The following is an 11897-nucleotide window of genomic DNA, read 5'->3' as shown; positions in this document are numbered from 1 at the left end:
GCTCACTGTAACCTCTACTTTCCGGGTTCCAGTGATTCTCCTATCTCAGCCACCTGAAGTAACTGGCACTACAGGTGCACTGGCTAATTTTTTGTATTTTTAGTAGAGGCAGGGTTTTGCCATGTTGGCCAGACGGGTCTTGAACATCTAACCCCAGTTGATCCACCTGCCTCAGCCTCCCAAAATAATGGGGTTACAGGCGTGAGCCACCGCACCTGGTCTTTTATTTATTTATATTTTTTAAACAGCTTTGGCCGGGCTCTGTGACTCATGCCTGTAATCCCAGCACTTTGGGAGGTCGAGGTTGGTGAATCACCTGAGGTCAGGAGTTTGAGACCAGCCTGGCCAAAATGGCGAAACCCCATCTCTACTAAAAATACCAAAAATTAGCGGGGCATAGGGCACCTGTAATCCCAGCTACTTGGGAGAAGAAGAACCGCTTGAACCCAGGAGGCAGAGGGTACAGGGAGCCGAGATCGCACCATTGCACTCCAGCCTGGAAAACAAGAGTGAAACTCCATCTCAAAAAAAAAAAAAAGCTTTATTGAGATATAATTCACATGCCATACAATTCACCCATTTAAAGTGCACAATTCAATGGCTCTTAGTATAATCAGAGTTGTACAACTCTTGCCACAATTAATTTTAGAACATTTTACCACCTGAAGAAAAAACCCTCACCACTGAACCATCACCTGCCAAGTCCCTCATCACCAGGCCTGTGCAGCCGCTGATTTGCTTTCTGTCTCCATGGATTTGCCTGTTCTGGATATTTCATATAAGTGGAATCATATGATATGTGGTCTTTTTGTCTGCCTTTTTAAAGTTAGCATTATGTCTTCAAGGTTCACCCATGTTGTAGCATAATTCAGCTGAATGCTATTCCATTGTATTGATGAATCACTTTTTTTGTTTTTAATTTTTAGAGATAAGATATTGCTCTGTCATTCAGACTGGAGTGCAGTGGTGTAATTACAGCTCACTGGAGCCTCAAACTCCCAGGCTCAAGTGATCCTCCCATCCCAGCCTCCCGAGTAGCTGGTAATACAGGTGTGTGCCAGCATACCTGGCTAATTTTTAGTTTTTTTTGTGGAGATGGGGGTCACACTTTGTTGCCCAGGCTTATCTCAAACTCCTAGCCTTAGGCAATACTCCCACCTTGACTTCCCAAAGTGTTGAGATTACAGGCATGAGCCACTGTGCCTGGCCAAAAGTTTCAATTTTGATCATGTCCATATTTTGTAGTTGTTAGTGTTATTTGTGGTTTTGGTGTCATATCTAAGAATCTCAGCCTAATTCGAGGCTATGAAGATTTACTCTTATGTTTTCTTCTAGATGTTTAGTTCTATAGTTGGAGCTCTTATATTTAAGTTTCTGATCCATTTTGAGTTAATTTTTGTATAAGATGTGAGGTAGGGGTCCAACTTCATTCTTTGGATGTGAATATTCAGTTGTTCCAGCACCATTAGTTAAGAAGACCATTCTTTCCCCATTGAATGGTCCTGGCACTTATTTTATTACATTTAAATCTAAAGAACCACATGTGGGTTGGGTATGGTGGCTCATGCCTGTAATCCCAGCACTTTGGGAGGCCAAGGCCAATGGATCACTTGAGCTCAGAAGTTCAAGACCAGCTTGGGCAACATAGTGAAACCCCATCTCTATCAAAAATACAAAAAATTATCTAGCCTTGGTGGTATATGCCTGTAGTCCTACCTACTAGGAAGGCTGAGGCAGGAAAATTGCTTGAGCCCAGGAGGTGTAGGTTGCAGCGAACTGAGACTGCGTCAATTCACTCCAGCCTGGGTGACAGAGCAAGACACTGCCTCAAAAATAAATAAATAGATAAATAAGAACCACATGTGACTGACTAATGTATTAGACAGCACAACCCTAGGATCAACCGAATGAGGTCCACACAGCTCCCACTGTGTATAGGCAGTCATGCATGTGCACACACACACACAGGCAGTGCCTCCCCATTGCACAGTAAGAATCATTTTGCAGATTTGCACACACATGGACCCAGACACAAGTACCTGGATATTCATGGCAGGCCTGCCTCATCTACCCCTCCACATTCTAGGCAATTTCTGCCTCTCTGACATAGGGATTCCAAGACATGAGCCTGATCCTGACCTCTCTCCCCTCCACCCTCCAGGGAAATCAGCCTTACACTGGGCTGCGGCTGTGAACAACGTGGAAGCCACTTTGGCCCTGCTCAAAAATGGCGCCAACAAAGACATGCAGGATAGCAAGGTGAGCTCCAGCCCTGGGTCCACCGGGGTCAGCACTGGCACAGCACCCTGAAGGTGACAGAGACCAGGGTGAGGTAAGGCTGGTGGGGACATTCACCCTGCCAGCTTTTGGGGGTAGAACTTGGGGCCAAGAGGTTCCAACAGTGGATTGGAGGAAGTCTGTGACAACCGCTGTGTGATCTTGAGCAAGTTGCTTAACTTCTCTGAAATTCTCTGAACCTCATTGTCCTTATCTGTGAAGTGAGGAAGCAACAGTAATCACTTCATTGCATCTCCTGAGGATTCAGCGAGCCAATGCATTTGTAAAGTGCTTAGCAAATCCTCATTAAAGGTTACTGTAATGATTGTTGTTTAAAACCCTTGCAAGGTGGTATTTTGTAACCTCATTTTACAAATGAGAAGGATGAGGCTCAGAGGTATGCAGGGGGTAGATTCTGTTCTGATTTAACATTTTACTATTTTATTCATTTTTGTAAAATTAATCTTACTTAAAAAACCAAACAAAACAAAACATTGCAGGCTGGGCATGTTGGCTCATGCCTGTAATCCCGGCACTTTGGGAGGCTGAGGCAGGTGGATCACTTGAGGTCAGAAGACCAGCCTGGCCAATGTGGTGAAACCCTACCTATACTGAAAATACAAAAATTAGCCAGGCACGGTGGCAGGTGCCTATAATCCCAGCTGCTTGGGAGGCTGAGGCAAGAGAATCACATGAACCTGGGAGGTAGAGGTTACAGTGAGCTGAGATTGCGCCATTGCACTGCAGCCTGGGTGATAGAGTGAGACTCCATCTCAAAAACAAACAAACAAAAAAACCCAAAACATTGCATTAAAATATCATTTACTTTGGTGACTAAAGTTTTTGGTGGCTCCTTAAATTTTGTGCCTGATGGCTGGGTGCCATGGTTCACACCTGTAATACCAGCACTTTGGGAGGTTGAGGTGGGTGGATCACTTGAGGTCAGAAGTTCAAGATCAGCCTGGTCAATGTAGTAAAACCCTGTCTCTACTAAAAATACAAAAATTAGCCAGGTGTGGTGGTGCACACCCGTAATCCCAGCTGCTTGGGAGGCTGAGGCAGGAGAATCACTTGAATCTGGAAAGCGGAGGTTGCAATGAACTGAGATTGCGCCACTGCACTCCAGCCTGGGTGACAGAGTGAGACTCTGTCTCAAAAAAAGACAAAAGAAAAGAAAATAAAAGTTATGTCTAAGGTGAGTACCTTGCTTAACTCACCCTAGTCTTGGCCTTGACCCCTGGCACTTAGTAGATGTTGGATGAAGGCGGGCATGGTGGCTCACGCCTGTAATCCCAGCAGTTTGGGAGCCCAAGGTGGGTGGATCATGAGGTCAGGAGTTTGAGACCAGCCTGACCAACATGGTGAAACCCCATCTCTATAAAAATACAAAAAAATTGCCGGGTGTGGTGGCAAGTGCCTGTAATGGCAGCTACTTGGGAGGCTGAGGCAGGAGAATCGCTTGAATCCAGAAGGTGAAGGTTGCAGTGAGCCAAGATCTCACGGTTGCACTCCAGCCTGGGCAACAAGAGTGAAACTATGTCTATAAATAAATAAATAAATAAAAGTAGGTGCTGGATGAATGTGGTTTAGAGGAAAGAAGGTGTGAAGGCTACCCGAGCTGAGCTGGGATTTAACCCAGGTCTGTTAAGCGCCAGTGTCTAAACTCACAGCTCCTGGGATCCGCCAAGAGGCTGGAAGACCTTGCTACTGTTAGCCGGGGGGAGGGGGGCTAACGCTGACCTCTGTGGGTTCTGGCCCCCCAGGAGGAGACGCCCCTGTTCCTGGCCGCCCGCGAGGGCAGCTACGAGGCTGCCAAGCTGCTGTTGGACCACTTCGCCAACCGCGAGATCACCGACCACCTGGACAGGCTGCCGCGGGACGTCGCCCAGGAGCGACTGCACCAGGACATCGTGCGCTTGCTGGATCAACCCAGTGGGCCCCGCAGCCCCCCGGGGCCCCACGGCCTGGGGCCTCTGCTCTGCCCTCCAGGGGCCTTCCTCCCTGGCCTCAAGGCGGCACAGTCGGGGGCCAAGAAGAGCAGGAGGCCCCCCGGGAAGGCGGGGCTGGGGCCGCAGGGGCCCCGGGGGCGAGGCAAGAAGCTGACGCTGGCCTGCCCGGGCCCCCTGGCCGACAGCTCGGTCACACTGTCGCCCGTAGACTCGCTGGACTCCCCGCGGCCTTTTGGGGGGCCCCCTGCTTCCCCTGGTGGCTTCCCCCTTGAGGGGCCCTATGCAGCTGCCACTGCCACTGCAGTATCTCTGGCGCAGCTTGGTGGCCCAGGCCGCGCGGGTCTAGGACGCCAGCCCCCTGGAGGATGCGTGCTCAGCCTGGGCCTGCTGAACCCCGTGGCTGTCCCCCTCGATTGGGCCCGGCTGCCCCCACCTGCCCCCCCAGGCCCCTCATTCCTGCTGCCACTGGCTCCGGGACCCCAGCTGCTCAACCCAGGGACCCCTGTCTCCCCGCAGGAGCGGCCCCCGCCTTACCTGGCAGTCCCAGGACACGGCGAGGAGTACCCGGCGGCTGGGGCACACAGCAGCCCCCCAAAGGCCCGCTTCCTGCGGGTGCCCAGCGAGCACCCTTACCTTACCCCATCCCCAGAATCCCCGGACCACTGGGCCAGCCCCTCACCTCCCTCCCTCTCGGACTGGTCCGAATCCACGCCCAGCCCGGCCACTGCCACTGGGGCCATGGCCACCACCACGGGGGCACTGCCTTCCCAGCCACTCCCCTTGTCTGTTCCCAGCTCCCTTGCTCAGGCCCAGACCCAGCTGGGGCCCCAGCCGGAAGTCACCCCCAAGAGGCAAGTGTTGGCCTGAGATGCTCTTCAGTTCTTAGATCTTGGGGGGCACTGAAGAGACCGCCATCTTGCCTACTTTCTTTCTCTGTCTCTTCCTTCCTTTTAGTCTTTTTCATCTTCTCTCTCTCTCCACCAGCCCTCCTGCCTCCTTGCCTTGCAGTGTGACTGAGATACGTCATCAGCCCAGGGCCTCAGTCTTCCTTTATTTATAAGGGGTGGGGGCTACCACCCACCCTGTCAGCCTTGCGAAGAGTCTGGGACCTCCTCCTTCCCCCCTTCTTCCTTCTCTCATTCCTGTCTTTCTCCTTCTGGTCTCTCATTTCCTTATACTCTGACATGAATGATTTTTTTCTTTTTCCTTTTCTTTTTTGTTTTTTACATTTTGTATAGAAACAAATTCATTTAAACAAACTTATTATTATTATTTTTTACAAAATATATATATGGAGATGCTCCCTCCCCTGTGAACCCCCCAGTGCCCCCGTGGGGCTGAGTTTGTGAGCCCATTCGGCCAAGCTGGATTCTGTGTACTGAGTACATAGGCATGACTGGGCTCCCGTGTACCAAGTACACCACCCAGGTATGTACCAAGTAGGCACCCTTGGGCATGCCCACTGGGGCCAGGGGTTGGGGGAGAATTGGGAGCCTCCTCCCCACCCCACCTCCCTCACTTCACTGCATTCCAGATGGGACGTGTTCCATAGCCTTGCTGGGGAAGGGCCCACTGCCAACTCCCCCTGCCCCAGCCCCACCCTGGGCCACCTCCCTTTGGGAACTAGGGGGCTGCTGGTGGGAAATGGGGTCCAGGGGAGATGTGTGCATTCCTTTGTCTCCCTGTAAATGTGGGACTACAAGAAGAGGAGGAGCTGCCTGAGTGGTACCTCCTCTTCCTGGTAATCCCCTGGCCCAGCATCATAGCAGAATAGAAGTATTTTTAGGCTATTTTTGTAATATGGCTTCTGGTCATAATCCCTGTGTAGCTGAATTCCCAAGCCCTGCATTGTACAGCCCCCACTCCCCTCACCACCTAATAAAGGAATAGTTACCACTCAGTGTTGTTGGTCTGTGTCTAGCTAAGGTGGGGAGTGTTGGCAGCGGGACTTCTATTTCCCCCACCCAGGGCTAACTTAAGTTCCCATCTTGGGGTAAATGTATTTGACTTACCTGTCTACTCACACTTCCTCTTTTGGGAGATGAGTACTGATTGTATTAGTGGTGGTCACCTGACTTAAGCTGAGTCAATCAGATTCTTTTGCTTGAGAACTTTCTTTAATGGAGAGGCTAAGAACGTTGTCCAGTTGGTGGAGCTCTTAAGGTCACAAACAGAATCAGAACTATCAGTGGCCAGTTCGAGGTGGTGGGCAAACAGATGAGCAAACAGGGCAGAAGAATGAAGCTAATATTCAGGGAGAATCAGAAGTGAGAGGTCAAATGGCTCCTTGAGGGCTGGAGGGGTTATCCAGCTCCCAATGCAGTATGAATTCCAGTTAATGGAGTGTTCATTCCGTTGAGATCAACAGGTATTTATTAATTGCTTTCTAAGTGTCTGATGATGGTTCTGCATGCATTTCACTTTTACTTTATGCTCCTTTGGGTTCTGGAGATACCTTGGACCTATGTAATAAATACTTCTTTACTTATACCAGCTTGGGTGGGTTTCTGTTTCTTGCAACCAATTGTGCTCCAAGACAAGGTTCTGTTTACACCGGTGTCTTCAGGAAAGGAGGACAGGATTTAATGCTCATTGATTCTCCCTGTCGGTTGGATGCTTCTGGTTGCAAATGACACAAAAGTCTACTGGCTTAAACAAGAAAGGTGTTTATTAGCTCATCGAAATAAAAAGGACCAATTTCAGGGGAGATTTGATCTAGTGGCTCAAATGTAGTCAATGATGGCTAAGTTTCTATCTCTACAGCCTTCTCTGGGTATCAGTTTAACCTACATGCTCCACATGACACCCAGCATAGCCTCTCCTCCCTGCACCACACAGCTCCAGCCCTCTCTCTGTGTTACCAAAATAGGTGCAAAGATCATAGGTCATAGTGCTCTTTCCAGGGAAGAGAGAAACTTCTAGTCTTGTGGTTGATTTCCCTTCTTCTCTCCCTCCCTCTCTCCCTCTCTCTCTTTCTTTTTTCCAAGAGAAATAAATCATGTATTGATTACACATGATAATGGATGATACACAAGCTTCATTCCCATCTATAATTTTATCTGGTACCATTATTCAATTTAGATATATTGCATAGGATGTGCCAGCAATCACTTTTATAACCAATAATTTCCTTCCTCCCTCCCTCCCTCCCTCCCTCCCTTCCTTCCTTCCTTCCTTCCTTTCTTTCTTCCTTTTTGATGGAGTCTTGCTCTTGTCACCCAGGCTGGAGTGATTTATTTATTTTTCTTTTCCTTCTTTCCTTCCTTCCTTCCTTCCTTCCTTCCTTCCTTCCTTCCTCCTTCCTTCCCTCCTTCCTTCCTTCCTTCCTTCCTCTCTCTCATTTCCTTTCCTTTCGTTTCTTTTCTTTTCTTTCAGTGGAGTCTGGCTCTTATCACCCAGGCTGGAGTGCAATGGCACAATCTTGGCTCACTGCAACCCCCACCTCCTGGGTTTCAGCAATTCTCCTGCCTCAGCCTCCCAAGTAGCTGGGATTACAGGTGCCCACCTCCATGCCTGGCTAATTTTTGTATTTCTAGTAGAGACAGGTTTCCTCATGTTAGCCAGGCTGGTCTCGAACTCCTGACCTCAGATGATCCACTCACCTTGGCCTCTCAAAGTGCTGGGATTGCAGGCATGAGCCACTGCACTCAACCTTGTGGATGATTTTTCTGTTGACTCCAATTGGTTCATGTGTCCACCCTCTAACATAAGGTGTCTTAATTTCAACATTATGGGTTAGGGCTTAACAAAGTTATTAGCACATTTATTCTTTAACAAGAAAGGAAACTTTAAAAAGGAAGTTTTCTACTTCCCACATCTTGGAACTTACCATTCTAGTGCATGCTGAGAGCATCTGACTGCCAACACCTGAGACACTCCACCTGGGGACTTTCTCTTGGGTGGGGCAGGAGCAACCCTCAACATATGAGGGATGAATGAGAGATGGTGGATAAATACTCCAGCTTCCTTGCCACTCTCTGGGGCAATTCATGGATGTGAACCACAGACTTTCCCAAAGGATGTTCTTTGGGATTAGGTTCCAGTTGCCCACAGCAGCAACCTACTCTTCCTCACTACTACTAGAGCCTTCTGGAATGATCTTGTGAATAAATTCCTTGCACTTGAATCATAGGCTCAAGAGACGTCTGTCTTAGCTTTATGCATGAGTTGATTCTTGGGAATAAGTACTAAAATATCTACTGGGGTTTGAGCAAGTGTGGGTGTTCTTATTCCCGAATGCTGTATGAATGAGGAGAAAGTCATTCTCCCTACCCACTTTTCCACTCTGTCATGCAACCTTGGCTTTATGTCAACAGAACATCGGAGAACAGTGTTTCACAGGAGTAACCCATTTTCTTTTTTTGGTAGGAAAATTTGTATTATTTTTATGTACAGAAAACTCAACAGTGTACATTGAATCCAGCTTAGTGGCAAGTTCTTTAGACTTTTTTTTTTAGATGAAGTCTTGCTCTTGTTGCCCAGGCTGAAGTGCAATGGCACGATCTCAGCTCACTGCAGTCTCCACCTCCTGGGTTCAAGCGATTCTCCTGCCTCAGCCTCCCAAGTAGCTGGAACTACTGGCATGTGCTATCACACTCGGCTGATTTTGTATTTTTTAGTAGAGATGGGGTTTCTCCGTGTTGATCTGGCTGGTCTTGAACTCCCGACCTCAGGTGATCCGCCCGCCTCAGCCTTGCTGGAATTACAGGTGTGAGCCACCGTGCCCAGCTAGCCTTTGGCTTTTTGAGCTTGGCGATGCTAGCCACAGACTGGGACCCAGGACATTGCCTCTCCAGTGACGGAAGATCTCATTGTATCTGTTTTTGTAATTGGTCCTCATAGCTTCCACCAGCTTAGCCAAAGCACCTTTGCTTCCAAGTTAACCTGTGTGAAGGCGACAGTGGTGCAGGTCTTCCTGTGAATTAGAAGTCCTAGTCTTGCCTTCCCCTTGATAATGCGGTAAGGGACCCCCATTTTATGCCACACGACAGGCAAGAAGACAACCAATCCCAGCTCAATGGGATCCAAGTCGTGTGCAGTCAGCACCAGCTGAGCTTCCTTATTCTCCACCAAGGTGGTGACGGTGTTAACTCCTGCTTGCAATGGCCTCTTAGTGGGGACATGGGGGAACCCACTTTCGTACCTGGTGGAGCTGACTTATTTGTAAGCACATGTGAGACTCACCCATGCTGGGAGCTCCCTAGAAAGATTGCAGAAAGGATGTTAGGTCGAGGACGAGGAAGCCTGCATTGGTGACGGCGGAAATTAACTAATGAGATTCAAAGATGCATACGTATGTGATTTCATTGGCATGCTGAAGTTGGGAAGGGTTGGGAAGGTTTGGAATTGACATCCTAGTTGGTTTTTCGACGGAAAGGATAATGATGAAACAGCTGAGTGTCCGCCTTTTGCCCTCCAGATCTGCTCTCCTCTTCCTCCACTCTTCTCTGTGCTCTGGGAGAATGACCCAGGTAGATGGCATCAATGGGTTTCCTTATTCTCTGGCTTCCACTTGGGTTTGGCCAATGAGAGACACAGGTGAGGGATTAGAGGGTAGAATGTATTTATCTCCTGGGCTCCCTGCCTGCAGGGTATCTGCCGTGCTCTCCGTCCAGCTACCTACCCTCTGTGAGTCTGGGTTGTTGTTTCCTTTCCTTGGCTCTTCTGGCCTAGAAGTGATAAAGGCTCTCCATCATTGTGAGCCCCAAGAGATAGTTTCATTCCTTGCCTACATTCTGCCCACACCTCATCTGTCTAGCATGTCAATCATTTATCTATTAGCTACTTATGTGTATCATCTTTTATCTTTATCTACATCTGTACTTATGTCTATCTGTCCTCTGTTGTCTATTTATGTCTATCAGTCTATTTTTCTATCATCTATTTACAATCATTGTTTTTCTGTCAATCTAATTGTTATCTATCTATCTCTATCCTGTATCTATTATCTATCATTTATGTATCCTTCTATCCATCTACCAATCTTTCCATCCTCCTCCTTCTCCTCCTCTTCTTCTTTGACGGAGTTTCACTCCTGTTTCCCAGGAAGAGTGCATTGGTGCCATCTCGGCTCATCACAACCTCCGCCTCCCTGATTCAAGTGATTTTCCTGCCTCAGCCTCCCGAGTAGCTGGGATTACAGGCATGCGCCCATCACGCCCAGCTAAATTTTATATTTTTAGTAGAGATGGAGTTTCTTCATGTTGGTCAGGCTAGTCTCAAACTCCTGACCTCAGGTGACCTGCCCACCTCTGCTTCCCAAAGTGCTGGAATTACAGGTGTGAGCCACCGCACCGAGCCATGGTAACTTATAACTCCATAATTTATCTTTTGTTCCTTTAATTTAAAAATATCTTTTATGTCTTTATCGATAATCTCTATATGGTAAGACATCATTCTCATACTTCCCTTTAGTTCTTTAGGCATGATTTCCCTTAGCTTTTTGAATGGAGTCTTGCTCTGTCACCCAGGTGAGTGCGGCGCGCGATTTCGGCTCACTGCAACCTCCACCTCCTAGGTTCAAGCGATTCTCTTGCCTCAGCCTCCTGAGTAGCAGGGACTACAGATGCGTGCACCACCACACCCAGCTAATTTTTGTATTTTTAGTAGAGACAGGGTTTCACCATATTGACCATGCTGGTCTCGAACTCCTGACCTTCTGATCCACCCGCCTCAGCCTCCCAAAGTGCCGGGATTACAAGTGTAAGCCACCGCGCCCGGCCGTGAAGGCAGACTTTTAATATGAAATCAGGCAGTTGACAGTTGTGTGGCCTTTCAGATTCCCAGGAATGTATCTGAGTTTTTCTTTTTTTTCTTTTTTTGACACAGAGTCTCATTCTGTTGCCTAGGCTGGAGTGTAGTGGTTCCATCTTGGCTCACTGCAACCTCTGCTGCCCTGGTTCAAGTGATTCTCCTGCCTTAGCCTCCTGAGTAGCTGGGATTAACAGCAGCATGCCACCACACCCAGCTAACTTTTGTAGTTTTTAGTAGAGATAGGATTTCACCGTTGTGGCCAGGCTGGTCTTGAACTCCTGACCTCGTGATCTGCCTATCTCGGTCTCCCAAAGTGCTGGGATTACAGGTGTGAGCCACCATGCCTGGCTGCATCTGAGCTTTTCAAAGCCTCTATTAGACAGTGTATTCCCTAGCTTTTGGTTTAGTCTATTTGTCTCAACTGTTACTCACTGCCTCAGGCATCCATGAAGCTAAAATACTTTCCTATAGTTACTGTCGACAAAGGACTCCCAGGTAGAAGGCTTTTTGCCCTGGTTTATCTCAGAGCCAGATGAAATACAGAGAGCTTTGCAAGTGGGATCTTGCAGGGAACCACTAGCGTGGTAAATAATGACAACTCTTGGCCAGGTGCGGTAGCTCACACATGTAATTCCAGCACTTTGGGAGGCTGAGGTGGGCGGATCGTTTGAGGTCAGGGGTTCAAGATCAGACTGGCCAACATGGGGAAATCCCCTCTCTACTAAAAATACAAAAATTAGCCAGGTGAGGTGGCTCACACCTGTAATCCCAGCACTTTGGGAGGACGAGGTGGGCGGATTATTTGAGGTAAGGAGTTTGAGACCAGCCTGACCAACATGGTGAAACCCCATCTCTACCAAAAGTACAAAAATTAGCCAGGCATGGTGGCAGGTGCCTGTAATCCCAGCTACTCAGGAG

At 48.4% G+C, this 11897-nt stretch overlaps 1 protein-coding gene across 2 annotated transcripts in view; it reads left to right on the top strand.

Annotated features, from left to right (window-relative positions):
* NOTCH3 (notch receptor 3) overlaps positions 1-6126 on the top strand; it is a 43249-nt gene extending 37123 nt beyond the window's left edge. For both annotated transcript variants that reach the window (XM_017519092.2, XM_017519093.2), the window contains exons 32-33: positions 2162-2259; positions 4041-6126. In XM_017519092.2, the coding sequence (XP_017374581.1) occupies positions 2162-2259; positions 4041-5093 (1151 nt within the window). In that variant the 3' untranslated portion in view covers positions 5094-6126. The remainder of the gene's footprint in view (positions 1-2161; positions 2260-4040) is intronic.
* The last annotated feature ends 5771 nt before the right edge of the window (positions 6127-11897 follow it).

This window comes from Cebus imitator, unplaced genomic scaffold (genome assembly GCF_001604975.1).
Source record: "Cebus imitator isolate Cc_AM_T3 unplaced genomic scaffold, Cebus_imitator-1.0 Scaffold726, whole genome shotgun sequence".
Lineage (NCBI taxonomy): Eukaryota > Metazoa > Chordata > Mammalia > Primates > Cebidae > Cebus > Cebus imitator.
The sequence above is the reverse complement of the archived record's forward strand: the minus strand, read 5'-3'. Positions and strand labels throughout refer to the sequence as shown.